The 14,604-nt window shown below is 43.4% G+C and overlaps 1 protein-coding gene across 3 annotated transcripts; it reads left to right on the top strand.

Moving 5' to 3' along the window:
- The first annotated feature begins 261 nt into the window (after positions 1-261).
- LOC110984118 (uncharacterized) lies at positions 262-14,229 on the top strand. Of its 3 annotated transcripts, none has more exons than XM_087132885.1 (4): positions 262-417; positions 3,053-4,756; positions 6,349-6,427; positions 14,213-14,229. In XM_087132885.1, the coding sequence occupies exon 2, from the start codon at positions 3,239-3,241 to the stop codon at positions 3,920-3,922; it is 684 nt and encodes a 227-aa protein (XP_086989011.1). In that variant the 5' UTR covers positions 262-417; positions 3,053-3,238; the 3' UTR covers positions 3,923-4,756; positions 6,349-6,427; positions 14,213-14,229. The 3 variants fall into 3 exon arrangements, with proteins under 3 accessions (XP_086989011.1, XP_022099639.2, XP_022099640.2); XM_022243947.2 differs by lacking the exon at positions 14,213-14,229 and adding an exon at positions 5,353-5,428 and having other exon boundaries at positions 6,349-6,406; XM_022243948.2 differs by lacking the exons at positions 6,349-6,427; positions 14,213-14,229 and adding an exon at positions 5,332-5,428.
- Positions 14,230-14,604: the final 375 nt, after the last annotated feature.

Raw genomic sequence — 14,604 nt, 5'->3', positions numbered from 1 at the left:
ATGAATGGTGATCAGCTCAAACCAGTCGTTCGGATTTTTTCGGGTTCACTTTTTGTCGGTTCAGGTGGGTTTTCCCTGATTTTTTGTCGGGTCAGTTTGGAGATTTCACATCAGTTTCAGCTCGGATTAGGTTTATGTCTTTAATGTTTCTGGACGGTTCAGCCTAGTCAACCCAATCCGAAGCACCTCTACCAAGTCGACCGGCTGTGTTCAGTCAACGGACAGACAGAGGGCGCAATTCACCTTCCTCGCCGCGAAGTTTGTTCATAAATTATACGTGTGTTTTCGCCTACCTAACGAAGCGTGGACCAAATAGGGCCTAACCTTGAAATTTTTCAAAATAGTACAACCAAAGCAATGAATTTCAGAATTATGGACTCCTCTAGAGTATATAGAAACGCTAAGCTGGTAAATAAGGTAAGAATTTCTGTTTCTGTTTGTCGAATTCGTGTCAAAGTAAAATTTAGTTCGGTTAGCTCAGTTCAGTTGTCACTGTCGGCCATCTTGACCATGTTGTGTACCCCACGCGTCGGGGTCAAAATTGGCCATCTATCCTTGTCTTTGCTTTGCTTTGCTTTTGCAGTCGTTTCCAATCTACCCAGATATAGTCCAGGCTATCCCATTATCACCTATTGAAAGAATGGTCCATCCTGACTTTACTTCAGCGTGTGTAATGTACACAATAAAGTTCAATGTTCAAAGACTTTTCCTGAAAATATTAAGAAATTTTTCACATTTTCTCAGTCCCAGCAGCATGGAAGTGGTCCCAGACATATAGGCTAGATTGATGTCTTGTCAGCATTTCATGACTTACCTTTATCAAGATAATGAAAAAAGTGGAGGAGGGATGCAACATTTTTGCCAACAAAAACCCTCTGAGACTGGTGACTGGTCTGAAAAAGTGTTTTCTAAGGAAATGCTTCAATATTTTCCTTGATAAATTTGGCTTTATAGGACATGTTGTTGCTTGCTGATGGCTGATAAACCACTGCAGGGGAATATTACCAATTTCTGCTCAGGAAACAAGTCTTTATCTTTTTTCCTCAGCCATGCCAGCAGCCCAGCCCAAAATTGGTCTACAAAGTTTCCATTTGAACATTTGGACATGATTGGGTAAAACTTAGGGTCCTGGATCTTGTGTACATCTCATAACCCATGAACCATCCTTTTACAGTGTCAGTAGCAGCTAGTCCAAAATTCCTTCCACTTTTCCCTCCACAGTACATAGATTTATCATAATCTGACTGATTTTGACTGATAGGACAACGTTGTGCAAATGGTATAGGAGGATTAGTTAATTGCACTCGCATCCCCACTAAAACTCCTAAGGGGTCATCCATTTTTGTCATTTTCACGAGCGTACAAACCGTACGCTGAGGGAGAGCGGTTGAATCGGTTGCATACACTTTAGAAACATGTTAAAAATGATGATAATCATAGACCGGCCAACTATCACCCCCCAACTATTGCGTGTGTGCACAAAGTGTGCAGGACTCTGATACGTCATTTATACAAGCTCAGGCAACGGCTATTTCTTAACCACTCGATGATTTTGCCAGTATACACACAAGTACCAGGCAAAATTCACTGACAGTGAAATCACAGCTACACGTGAAACAGTCTTTGAGCTTCCCCCAAAGCTCCACTGCACGGTGTATTTTACAGTTTATTTATGTACATGTACGCATTTTCCCTTGTGTGGAAAGGTGCCCTGCTAAATGCAGAGCATGCTTTAGCCCTAACACTCCTCAGTCCTCCAACAGGTGAAGGATTGAGGAGGGTTAGGGTTAATAATACACGCCAGTTTGTACATGTACGTGATTTTCTCTTTCCTTCCCAAATGCATAATGTACATGTAAGTGAACCTAACCAGTGTCACCACTGTCATTGGAATTGTCACTTCCTACTGAATCATCGCGTGGATGCATAAGACAGTTTCTGGACTGTTATAGGATGAAATCACTCGATTTTTTTACGGGGGGTGGGTATGAGTGCTACTACACGTAGTTAATGGATATAAAGTACGGAAGATCCAAGGAGCCTACTTTTGCCGGATCATGTCCAAATATTTCAGGGCGCATTTTAAAAGAGTTCATTTTGCACTTAGAAAATTTCACAGGAACTTTGTAGTGGCTACATGTATATGAAATTGACATTTACGAATCAGAATATTTGGAGTTTGATTAAATTTTACCTTTTGTAAAATTCATATATTTAAAATTAAAAAAAATTTGCCCCCAAATAATACACAAACATTAGAGGCAAAAGTTTGAAGTGCCCAATGTTAGGGTCCACGCCACTTTTGGGTAGGCCTATGCAATCTTTGAGTGTAAGCGACACGTGAACTAGTGCTGTTATTCAACCTAAACCAAGTCCTCAAAATTATTAATTTTGGTAGACTGGACGAGTGAGTGTCCTTCCTGGGTGGGCCACGTAGCAGTTCTTTTTTTTTGTTAAAAAGTCACCAAATGACCAGTGAAACAATAAGCGGTGGCCCAGTTAGGTTGCGCTGAGGCACAGCACAGGGCAGCATTTAGTGATTGGTTTCATTCTTCAAATGTTGCTGTATAAGCTGCCCGGAGTTTAAGCCGCAGGGACAGAATCGACACATATATTCCGATAATTACGGTACATGTACATGTAGTCCCTTAAACTGTACCTACATGTACATGTAGTCTGGAGCTACAGCACATGTAGAGGAACTCATTTTGCTTCAGGTAATTGTCAACAGTTAGCATCATACACTGTACTTGTACATGTATGAAGCTCTCTTCACTAACTCATCAACTCAACTGTTGGCCTGTGCATTTTACTGGTACCCTATGGTGGGAACCAGGTGTCTGTTTCTGTTATATGCATGTACCAGGTACATGTACCGGGGTACCAATGAAATAAAGAATTACCAAATCATCATATCATTACACAGTGTCACTAGCTAATGTGCAGTTCTTGTGCACGGTGTAGCATGTAGTACACACAGTGATGTGGGTGGATTTTGGGGCTTTTGAAGCACAAGTGTTAATCTTTTTTATCCCGTCTGTCCTTTATTCAGAAAGCTACAGTATGACGAGGAAGACAAACCTGGAAGTCATTGTCTAAGGTATGGCCTCAACCAGACCAAGAGGAGATCCTAGGTGGTAACTTCTGGACTTCTTAGACAAGGAAAGGCGTTCAGAGAAGATACCTTGCACTGGTGGTAGAAATTTTTTCTTGTTGAGACACTGGGACTTGGCATAGCATGTCTTCATCAGAGGTCACTTTAAAAGAGAAGCCATTCAAATGTGACACTTGTGGCAAGTCCTTCCCCCGCCAGTGCAACCTGACACGTCACCAGTCGGCGCATACCGGGGAGAGGCCCTACGTCTGTGATATCTGCGGCAAAGCCTGCTCGCAGAGCAGCAACCTCCGCCGCCACCAGCTCGTGCACACGGGGCAGCGCTCCTTCCCCTGCGGGGTGTGCGGCAAGTCGCTGCCGATCAGAAGCAGCCTCAAGCGCCACATGCGGGTGCACACGGGTGAGCGGCCCTTCATCTGCCCCATCTGCAACAAGTCTTTCCCCTACCGCAAGAGCCTGAAAGACCACCAGTGGATGCACACCAAGGAGAGGCCCTGCGTCTGCGGCATCTGCGGCCAGGCCTTCGCCCGCCGCTGTAGCCTAAAGCGCCACCAGTTGGTCCACACGGGGGAGAAGCCCTTCGTCTGCGGCGTTTGCGGCAAGGCCTGCTCCCAGCGGAGTAGCCTGCGCAAACACCAGCTGCTTCACACGGAAGGGGCAATAGTGGAATGCGAAGTCTGCGGCAAGTACTTCTCGTCACAGGAGCGTCTTTCAGTTCACCAAGAGACTGTACACTTCACAGATGAACCTATTGACCACGGGGACTTTCCTCAGGACAGTAGTGATACTGACAGTGGACAAGATTAACACTCAGCAACATTTTTCATGGAGATGTCCCCCTCCCTTAGCTTGAACATTACTTTTGTAGAAAGCACTTTGTGATCGCCGTCTATTTTGAAACATGTCTTAAAGTGTTGACGTGCATATTAGACCAATTTACTAATGGAGTCAGTGTGCGGCCGGACTAACAGGAATGTGCAATCTTTATGGATATCCTTGACTACCATGCAAGGTGTTTGGAAAAACAGTCCTGCAATAAATGAATGTCATTCTGGAGTGAACACATACATGTAGCTGTAGCATCTAACAGACTGTTGTTTGCATGCGAACTTGTTATCACCAGAAACCCTCAAGTTCAGAAACTCCATATTGGAAGTGAATAGAGTCACAACTTTGACCCCAAAAGGAAGAAAATACGTATGCCAGATGTGTAACATTTCCCCTAAAATTGGCTTTCACAGTTTTCCAGAGTGAGTGCACTAGAGTAACAGGATCATCTAAAGCTTTTGTCAAATCCCTCCACGGTTCTTCTCTCGCCCCAAAAGGAGTTGGTGTTCATTTGAATGTGTAAGAGAAGCATTCTGACAAGGATTCCATCCACCCGTACGTGAACATCTGCCCCTTGCTAAAGAGAGCTCCATCAGGCAGAAACTAATACAGTTGTGCCCAGGAGTCAGATTATCTCAAGAAGGCATCGACCAAGCAGCTGTAAAAACCACAGAGAATGTAGAGGATAGCCAGCCGTTTCATAACAGACTCGATCAGGTTCTTAAAGCAAAGTGAAAGCAACCTGGAGGTATCTCCCTGAGACATCATTGGTGTGCCACACACTCAAGCTCATTGGAGGACACAGTATAAGAGGTCAGTTCAAGCAAACTTTCAACCAAGTACATTTTCTCGGAATCCCTGAAATGAAGGTTTTAGTCAGCGCTGGAAAATTCGGGGGGTCCATAAACTTGCGATAAACTGAGAAATAGGGCATTTGCAGTGGTGTGATTTGTACTTTCTAGCCTTCATGAGAGCCAAAAGCAAAATAACTTCAGAAAACTGAAGTTATTTGCTTGAAATCCACAGGTTACAGCGTGTCGAGACATACAGGTACACTGTAGAAACGTGCCAGCAAACTGGCTGTAAGCACAGTGTTCGGCATCTTAAACAAGAAAATATAGGCTTTGTGTGTTTGACACTGGTGCCTCCATACATGTGGGTTACATTCATGATTCATTCTGAGTCACACTGGAACAATGCCGTGAATGATCGACTATTATTGAAGTGACAAACTGTATGGTCAGCACCGTATTTCAGCCCTTGTAAATGATCCAAGAAACTGAAGCTGATAGTGGGTGTCAGTTGCCATTTCACATCTTGTCTTTTTTTGACAGGCAGCGTTTTGTGTTTATTTTGTCCTTTGATTTTTTCCCTCCTGTAAACTGCAGGTTTCATTTTCTCTCTTGCAGCGGTTGGGAAGACATCTTGTCACAACACACAGCAGATGAAGTAACTGAGGACTTACCTGTAGATGTGTGCAAAAGGGTAATTATCGTTTCCCCCAGACCACATGAACTTGTCAAACACATTATTATTTTAGAGTTTCCCTAATTCACATCCAGAATAAGATAAAGTTTCATGGTAAAAGCAGCTAGTTAACGTTGTGCTTTCAGCAAAGACCAAAGAACTCTGCGTAATTATTCCTGTCTACAGGGTTTGCAAAACACATCCTCACACTCTAGGCCTGTTTGTTTCACGTGGATCTGGATCGCGCTAGCCAGTAGGCAAGTTCCGGGGTCAGTGAACCAACAACAGATCACTGATCGCGATCCAGATCGCCGTGAAACAAACAGGCCCAAGGTCACTGATCTCTACACACTGACTCATAACGCATCGGCATCAAGGGCTGAGGTCGCTCGGGCCATATTTGGATGCCCCAGATTATCTCATGCGTGAGGGGATGTCAGCGGACATCTCACTCGAAATCTCAGTCAAGGATAGCTGATGGTATTGTGACTGATAAAGGTTTTTTCACGTGGTTGAAATTTTTGTCCATTTCTCAGCTTCTGTGCTGGGTTTTACTCAGAAGTTTCTCAAATTTCTTCAGGCCACTAGTTATTTTAATCTGAAAACTGTACTGTGCTTCACTGAATGTGGTGGCAGCCATTTTTGGAAGCCCCCAAAAATCAAGTCGCTGTGACTTTGTGTGTCTGTGTGCGGCAGTGGGCACTCGTGCAGTCCAGTTAAGCACATAGAAATTGATGCTCAGGATCCAGAGGATGTCTAGATGTTGCTATTTTGACATAAATGGTCAGTACCTACGCATGAACTATTCCTGCCCTGCAAAGGTACATGTGAATGAACTCATTTCACTCAGTGGTAGTGGAAAACAATGTACATGTACAGTGTACTCACGCATTGATGATGTCTTTCCTAATATTTCTGTATCCATCTTTCCTGTACAGAATCTAATGACCTCCCTCAGTCACCCCTGCCCGTGCTGCTGTGATGATGACGCTTATCACGATTACTGTCTGCTCCAAGGTAAGAAGTCTCTGCAGTTTGGTGTTTCATATTTTCTTGCAGACAAAAAAAAAAAGCTCAGCAACATTTTGTAATAAGCAAGCACATGTACTTAAGTGAAATCGGACCCTTTCTGAGCAACTTCTTAACACATTTAGCATGATTGACAGTGGGTAGGAGTTAATTTGACCGCGCATATAGAGGTTGTTGTGCATGGCAGACATCTTGCCAGTGACTGCATATGTTATGGAGGAGTAGCAGAAACGGTCCATGTGTACTCGTGTGTGTCCCTGTGGAACAAAAATGTCAGAAAAATGGCTGCTGCGTAACCTTTGTTGCTTCTTTATCTGGTTCGTAAATGGACGCACCACGATTTGCAGGCTGCAATTGGACGATTGCTGAAGTTGCGCGTTAACTTCAGGTTCCGTGATTCCACTGCGATCAGTGTATGTAGCTATGTGCCGTGCATGTGCAGTGGGCGTGGTTTAAACTTAAGTGACGTCACAGTTACAAACCGGATAATGTGGAACTGAAAGATGAATGAAAAAAAAGTCTGCTTAGATTAGATTATTTCCTTGGGAACTCTTGTCTTAGTGTTAGAAACTAATCTCTTCCGTGATAGGTATGCCTCGCTGTTTGTTGCTTTTATTCTGTCCAAATTGGATGTCTGATGACTCAGCGAACAGAGGTGGATCATGTCTGGGCCCAACTGCATGAGTGTACTTACCAGTTTTGTGCTTAGAGTCAACCATCCCCTGCTTACAGAGTTAGCACAAGAATGCCATGCCAACCCAATCGAGTGCAGAGTCCATAATACTGGTAGTCACAGGATTTATGTATGTGCATAACCCACATTCCTTTGCCCACTTGTGATGTACTAGTACCCTATCCATTAAGTGCAGCATTTTCTGCCACGGTTAGCCAAGAATTTTGGCCAAGTTGTTTGTGTCGGTATTGGGAAGGACCTGGACTTTCTGCAATGGAGCTGCGGACATCATGCCTTATGAATATGAAGTTGAATGTGGCTTTGGAGGTGACTTGTCCATCTTTGGCTTCGTGGATGCATGTACGCGTACTTGTAGATCTTTTTCCATACTTTGTTTGCCCAATACTTTTTTGAGCACAATTAAACTAAGCATTTTTGAATCAAAGCATTGCACCACTCAGATAGTAAAGTACTCAGTGCCTGACGAAGGTTTCTGTTCCTCGAGTAGTAGATAACAATGTCTAGCCAACCATTCAACAACAAGACGGCTTCTCTGAAGGCTAAAGCTAAGTATCTGTCATAGGCCTCTCACTTAGTGTGGGCAACAATCGCCACTCTGACGACTGTGGGAATCCAGGTGATGATCAGAGTCCCTGTTATGATGATGATGGTGGTGGTTGATCTGGTGTTTATTCTCTGCCCACCTTGGCCGTTGCCTGCTTGGTTTTCAGCAGCAATGCGTCGGGCTTGATTGCGAGCTGTTAGTCATCGTACATTGTGTGCGTACAGGATGAATATGCTTGCTAGTGGGACAACTATCAATGTAAGCATTAAATACACCCATTGGTCATGTGGTTTTCCAAGGCCGTGGTGACGAGGTCCTGTGTTTACAATTGCAGAAGTATCAGAAATCCCATAGTATAGAACACAGCCTGTAATCACTACGGCCCATGTGCTACAGACCATGATCTTTGATCGGAAGACTGTCCTTAAATGAACGATACCACAAAGGATGGATAATAACGTTGTACCAATCTATAGTCGGAAGAAGAAGTGAATACATGCTCACTCCACTAAATATGTGTACAGTTGACTCTCAGAAATACGAGCTCGGGTAAGACGGCACTCTTGTGAACTTGCAAGCACACTCCATCTGCTGTGGTTTGGATCAAAGTTGGCCATTACACTGTACTATGCTGTGTAGTTTCCTTGTTATTGCTCAGGATTGTGGCTGTCCAATTGAGAGCTCAAATGTGCAGAGGGTGATCAGTTCTACTGTCTGTCACTGCTTGCCAAATTAATCACATGTACACGTACATGTAGAGGAGGTTGCTTGCAATCAGTCTTGGCATTCTCTAAATGTTTGGATAGGGTTGGCTTTGCATAGACCATAATCAGACTGACAAACCCCAAAAGTTGGAGATGGGATGATGTGACAGGAGGAGGTGGAGTCAGAGATGGATGGGATGATGGGATGGGGCGGAGGTGGAGTTGGAGATGGATGGGAGAGGTGGAGTTGGACATCGGATGATTGGAAGGTGGAGAGAGAGTTGAAGATGGACGGGAGAGGTGGAGTTGGACATCGGATGATGGGAAGGGGGAGAGAGAGTTGAAGATGGACGGGAGAGGTGGAGTTGGACATCGGATGATGGGAAGGGGGAGAGAGAGTTGAAGATGGATGGGAGAGGTGGAGTTGGACATCGGATGATGGGAAGGGGGAGAGAGAGTTGAAGATGGATGGGAGAGGTGGAGTTGGACATCGGATGATGGGAAGGGGGAGAGAGAGTTGAAGATGGATGGGAGAGGTGGAGTTGGACATCGGATGATGGGAAGGGGGAGAGAGAGTTGAAGATGGATGGGAGAGGTGGAGTTGGACATCGGATGATGGGAAGGGGGAGAGAGAGTTGAAGATGGATGGGAGAGGTGGAGTTGGACATCGGATGATGGGAAGGGGGAGAGAGAGTTGAAGATGGATGGGAGAGGTGGAGTTGGACATCGGATGATGGGAAGGGGGAGAGAGAGTTGGAGATGGATGGGAGAGGTGGAGTTGGACATCGGATGATGGGAAGGGGGAGAGAGAGTTGAAGATGGATGGGAGAGGTGGAGTTGGACATCGGATGATGGGAAGGGGGAGAGAGAGTTGAAGATGGATGGGAGAGGTGGAGTTGGACATCGGATGATGGGAAGGGGGAGAGAGAGTTGAAGATGGACGGGAGAGGTGGAGTTGGACATCGGATGATTGGAAGGGGGAGAGAGAGTTGAAGATGGATGGGAGAGGTGGAGTTGGACATCGGATGATGGGAAGGGGGAGAGAGAGTTGAAGATGGATGGGAGAGGTGGAGTTGGACATCGGATGATGGGAAGGGGGAGAGAGAGTTGAAGATGGATGGGAGAGTTGGAGTTGGACATCGGATGATTGGAAGAGGGAGAGAGAGTTGAAGATGGATGGGAGAGGTGGAGTTGGACATCGGATGATGGGAAGGGGGAGAGAGAGTTGAAGATGGATGGGAGAGGTGGAGTTGGACATCGGATGATGGGAAGGGGGAGAGAGAGTTGAAGATGGATGGGAGAGGTGGAGTTGGACATCGCATGATGGGAAGGGGGAGAGAGAGTTGAAGATGGATGGGAGAGGTGGAGTTGGACATCGGATGATGGGAAGGGGGAGAGAGAGTTGGAGATGGATGGTAGGGGAGGGGCGGAGTCAGAGGTGGATGGGATAATGGGACGTTGCATTCGACATTAAGCTTTTTTGTCCAGAAGCTACAAATAGCTCCTGGCCTGGGTGGAAATTCTGCAGACTGGATGTCTGTGTGTGCTCACACCTGGCAAAGTTAATGAGCAGGTCTGGCTGTGCCCCTTTATCATCGCAACAATGGATGCAGTGAATAAACATAGCAATCACGCAACTCATATGGCAGAAATGGCAAAAATGAACTACAAACTTATGAGAAATGTCTCTCTAAAGTGTCGCATCTATTTATTTATGAATTTACAAAGTATCAGTAAGTGTCTTTGTAGTGCGAGACTGATTAGGGCACCTGTGGTTCTCTTACTGACCGACTATAATCTTTGGCTACAGGGGAAACTTTTTATGCCAGTGACCCTGTCCACAGGCCGACAGGATTTGTGGCATCACAGAGTGGAAGTGATAAATCACCATGGTTTTAACCAACATTGGGGCTCCAGCAGTAAACCACTATGCAACTGGCTTTCCTACCCTAATCCTTTCCTAAGGGTAGTTCAGACAAGGCCCAAATTCAATGAAATTCGGACCAACTTTTTCTATGTCTGAACGTACCCTTATACTCAATGGTCCAAGCATCCAGTAAGACTGACAGATTTACATGTACATGTATTAAATGTGTCATGTACATACATGCATTTAAAAACGAAAGTGCAACAACATTTTGTAAGTGATCTCATTTGTGTAAATGAAAAATGTGAAACAAAAATAATTGTGACGTAATTTTGTATAGCCCAAAGCCTTCTTATCCGTGTTTGTAGCCAGAGCACAGTGCACAGTAATCCTATTCACACCTATAGGCCAAGACTCCAGGCAGCCAACTAGGCCTGGGGTATTCAAGCACTAAATACACAATGCTCTCAATCATTTTCCAGTTGCTTCTCAAGAACCATTTTCCAATCATTTAATGGTTGCCCAACAGGCCCTATTGTATTTGGACACTGCGCCATACATGAGTGATTATATATTTTGTAATATTAATGTATATTCCCCCCCCCTCCGGCCGACAGACCTTCCTTTAAAGTAGGAAAAAAAAAGAAGAGAAACAGAGAATTAATTACAGATGCCAGAAGTTGAATTAGGTGGTCGAGGGTTGACTTCTGTTTGTTTTTTGCCTCCTTTTTAAATATCTTTGTATTAATCTGCATTATGGAACACATAAAGTTTTCTTGGTCTCGGAATTCTTTAAAAGGTTACTGGAAAAATCAGAAGCCGTTCACACACCTCCAAGTTCCAGCCTCACAACTATTGCCATGGCAATACTGTTGTTGAACAAGGGGGGCCTATCTGCAGCTTAATAGGTCCACGTGAAAATATAGGCCGTTCCTGCTATCTACTAGTATAGTGCATTTAGCTTGGCCAATTAGCACCCAGAGCCAACCACGCAGGAAGCACTGTAATGTTGCTTCTTGAAATTCATGCATGGTTCAGCATAGAAATTGCAGGCAGTCGTTGATGTCCCAATCCCCACAAGTGCAAGAAATGAATTGAGGCGACGGTGTACCTCAGAGGTCAGAACCACTGCTTGACAATTTAAATCTGCAATTTGAAGGCCACATGTTGAAGCAAGGGACAATGCTGAATGTTGCATGTTTCCTACGATTTCTTGCCGAAAACGCCACTCCTTTGCCATGGTTATTGAGGTTGTGCCGAGGTAGTTTCATGTTGGAGTATCATACATGTACATGTACCTTGAGAAAATTGGATGCTGTCTTTATCAATTAAATAGGTGCCCAGGAACAGAAATTCACAAGTTAGTGTAATCCAAATACTTGTATTATTTTTAATTGCTCCAGGCAGGCTCAGGGATCTGCAAACTATTGGGTGTATTCCTGAGGTTGGTGATCTATATAAACCATGCATACTCTGTTCCGTCCACATATTGGGTGGGTTGTCAAGGGCTCTTTTGTTTGCCATAGATTACCTTTCTCTCCTTAATTTCATGAAATATCCTCATCCTGGAACACAAACTCAGTTTCGGGATGACTGTATCAAATGTACTCACTTGTCAAATATGAGACAGCTACATGTATGCAGTCTGCGTCATGGATACCGGGATTCGATGAACACTTTTAACAAAGCATTTATTTGTTACTGTCAAGCCTGTCACATGCACACTCCGTGTCAGCTCTCTGGAGCTCATTTTTCATTAATTATACATTTGTTTATGACAGTTTTCTGCCAAACAATACTACACGTATGTACACTGTACACAGTAGTTGAAAAAAGAGTGCCTTCACTGTGTGCATGTTCTTTCCTAATGTTGATACTATATGGACGCATTCTCGACGTAAAACACTGACGGAGAGAGTTGGGTAGTTGTTATGGACTTTAAAACATAAATTAGACTAATAATGGAAGGTACTAGTACATACATGTACACTTGTACTTTACTAATAATTGCTTCTCGCCCACCTGCATGTACATGTTTGGGAGAGATGGTTATTGTGTCAAATGGATTAGTCATGTTTGCCTATAAAAAGGCGCCATCCAATGTACATGTAATAGTGCCCAGGAGAGAGGTTTGGTCGATTTAATTCTATACGTGCATGTCTTCGTGACATCAAAGCAAACAGAACCATCCATTGCCTCTCTGAAAAGCTATGCAATTTGTCCAGTGATGATTTCATCCAACTAGCATACATGTACATATGCTTGTACATGGTGTTATACAAGATAGTTTCTCCTTGCGGCTTTCACAAAGGGCCGAATATATGTAGAATGCAACTGTGGTTAAGATGTCTGCACTAGTAAGCAGGAGGTCGTGGGTTCGAGTCACACCCGAGTAAGCTTGTGACTTTTTTCCGCAAGCTCTCGGACAAGCACTGAGCATACAGTGTTTAGTAATATATACGTTGGGTAAGGGTAAAACCTGTTATATAAATTAACATCTCCCCAACGCAAAAATACATCTTGAAAATAGAATGCAACTGTTGAAATATAGACCTGCTTCTGGTCTTTCAAGGCCAGTTTGAGTCCTTTATTATTCTTTGCTGGTGGGAATCGTGATATTCATAAGCAAAACTGTGATGCCTTCTTGAGCAAAGGCTTCAGTGGCACACTGAGGTGGGGATATTCCCTAGGTTGGTTTGTATTTTTCACTGATTCAACATGGCAGTCATACCTGTACAGGAGCAAACTTTGTAATTGTTCAGTGATCAACAGGTAATGGCTGCACGAACTATTAAATATGCATTACATACAACTTATTACATTTTTTTTTACATCATGCCACCTGACATAGAGTTTTGCTCATGGGTTATTCCAGAAATTAGGGCTCCATTTTTTTTTTGTTCCCCTGTCACATCTGACATATGATTTTGTAAGTTCAGAACACATTTTCTAATTTCCAAGAGTGATGAATTAATGCAAATTACCTGCCAAACAAACAGTAGTAATTTGAAATCAATTCTGGTGCTATTGCCATGTCAAGTAACAACGGTCAGATGTAACAGGGACACCACAATGTCACACTTTTGGACCCCTAATTTCTGGAATTACCCTCATTTTGGATGAAGCGTTGGGTGAAAGTTTAAACAGTATGCAAGAGTTTCAGTGAATCTTTACCAAAGTTTGCATGGATTCCCATCATTATTATGCGACCCCTTTAATCACTGTGTTGGTTTATTGACCTGTGTTTGATTTGGAACAGCAGGGCAATTTCCCATGAAGGTGGACATTTGATCACTCTGTATACCAACCTGATTATTGAATTCAGGAAGAAAATTTAAAAAATAGTGGCAAAGTTAATTGTGTCATTATTTCCACCTGTTTTTTTTTTACTTCAAAAACGTCTTTTTGTTTAAGAATTGCATGTACATGTACAGGTCCCATAATGAGGTTGATAAAATCATAATCAATTTTCCACTTTATCATAGAAATTGCCCAGGGTTCGATTACTTTAGGGCCAGGGGTTTCCAAGAATGAAAAAACCTGCATTTATTGATCAGTCATAACCATGGCCTGCATGACTTGCAAATTGTCAGCACTGGTTGATGAAATGCACACGACCCATGGGCAGATTAATGAAAACATTCCTGCCGAGTTCAGTTATTAGATTTTACTTAACCAGCAGACTTGTCCAGCTTACATTTGCAGCTTCGGGGGGCGGGGGGTGTCAGTAGAGTTGTGATTACTTTTAAACATTGAGTTCATCTGACATGTTATTTGCAGCAGACACGTGTTCACATACATGTACATGTACGTAATGTCACAAGGCATGGATAAGGAACACACATACATGTGTAAATGTTGCAAGGGAACACAAGCAAACTAGAGATGGAATTCATGTGGTACTTCCACACTTCTGTTGCTTGTCTGTGTTTAGATTTCTTGTTTTTATTTGTTCCTCCTACAGAAAGCATCACTTCCTTATATCAGTACCTCCCTTGTTTGTGTTGCCAAGGAAATGAGACCCGTGATAGTTCAGAATGGCATGAGCCAGTGTTACGAGGTAAGAATTGAAGCTACATGTGCCTATAGATTCATTTACTTTCTCAAAGTTTACAACCTGAAGTATTGTCAAAGACACGATACCAGTGACTGTGTTTGTTGCCAGCTCTTTCCACCAACTGAAATTTCAATATACATGTACAAAACCGAATTCGGATTCCTCCAATTTCAATACGATTTTGCATATACACCCTCAGGGGTTAGGGTCAATATTTTAAGAGGCAATGATATTGTTTAAAACAAAAGGCATGCCACTAGAATATCCCATTAACTTTTTTTTCAAGACAAATTTATTGA

The sequence above is a fragment of the Acanthaster planci genome, linkage group LG02, assembly GCF_054643075.1.
Source record: "Acanthaster planci isolate LZ-2023a linkage group LG02, COTS_SCS, whole genome shotgun sequence".
NCBI lineage: Eukaryota > Metazoa > Echinodermata > Asteroidea > Valvatida > Acanthasteridae > Acanthaster > Acanthaster planci.
This window is presented reverse-complemented; position numbering and strand designations above follow the sequence as displayed.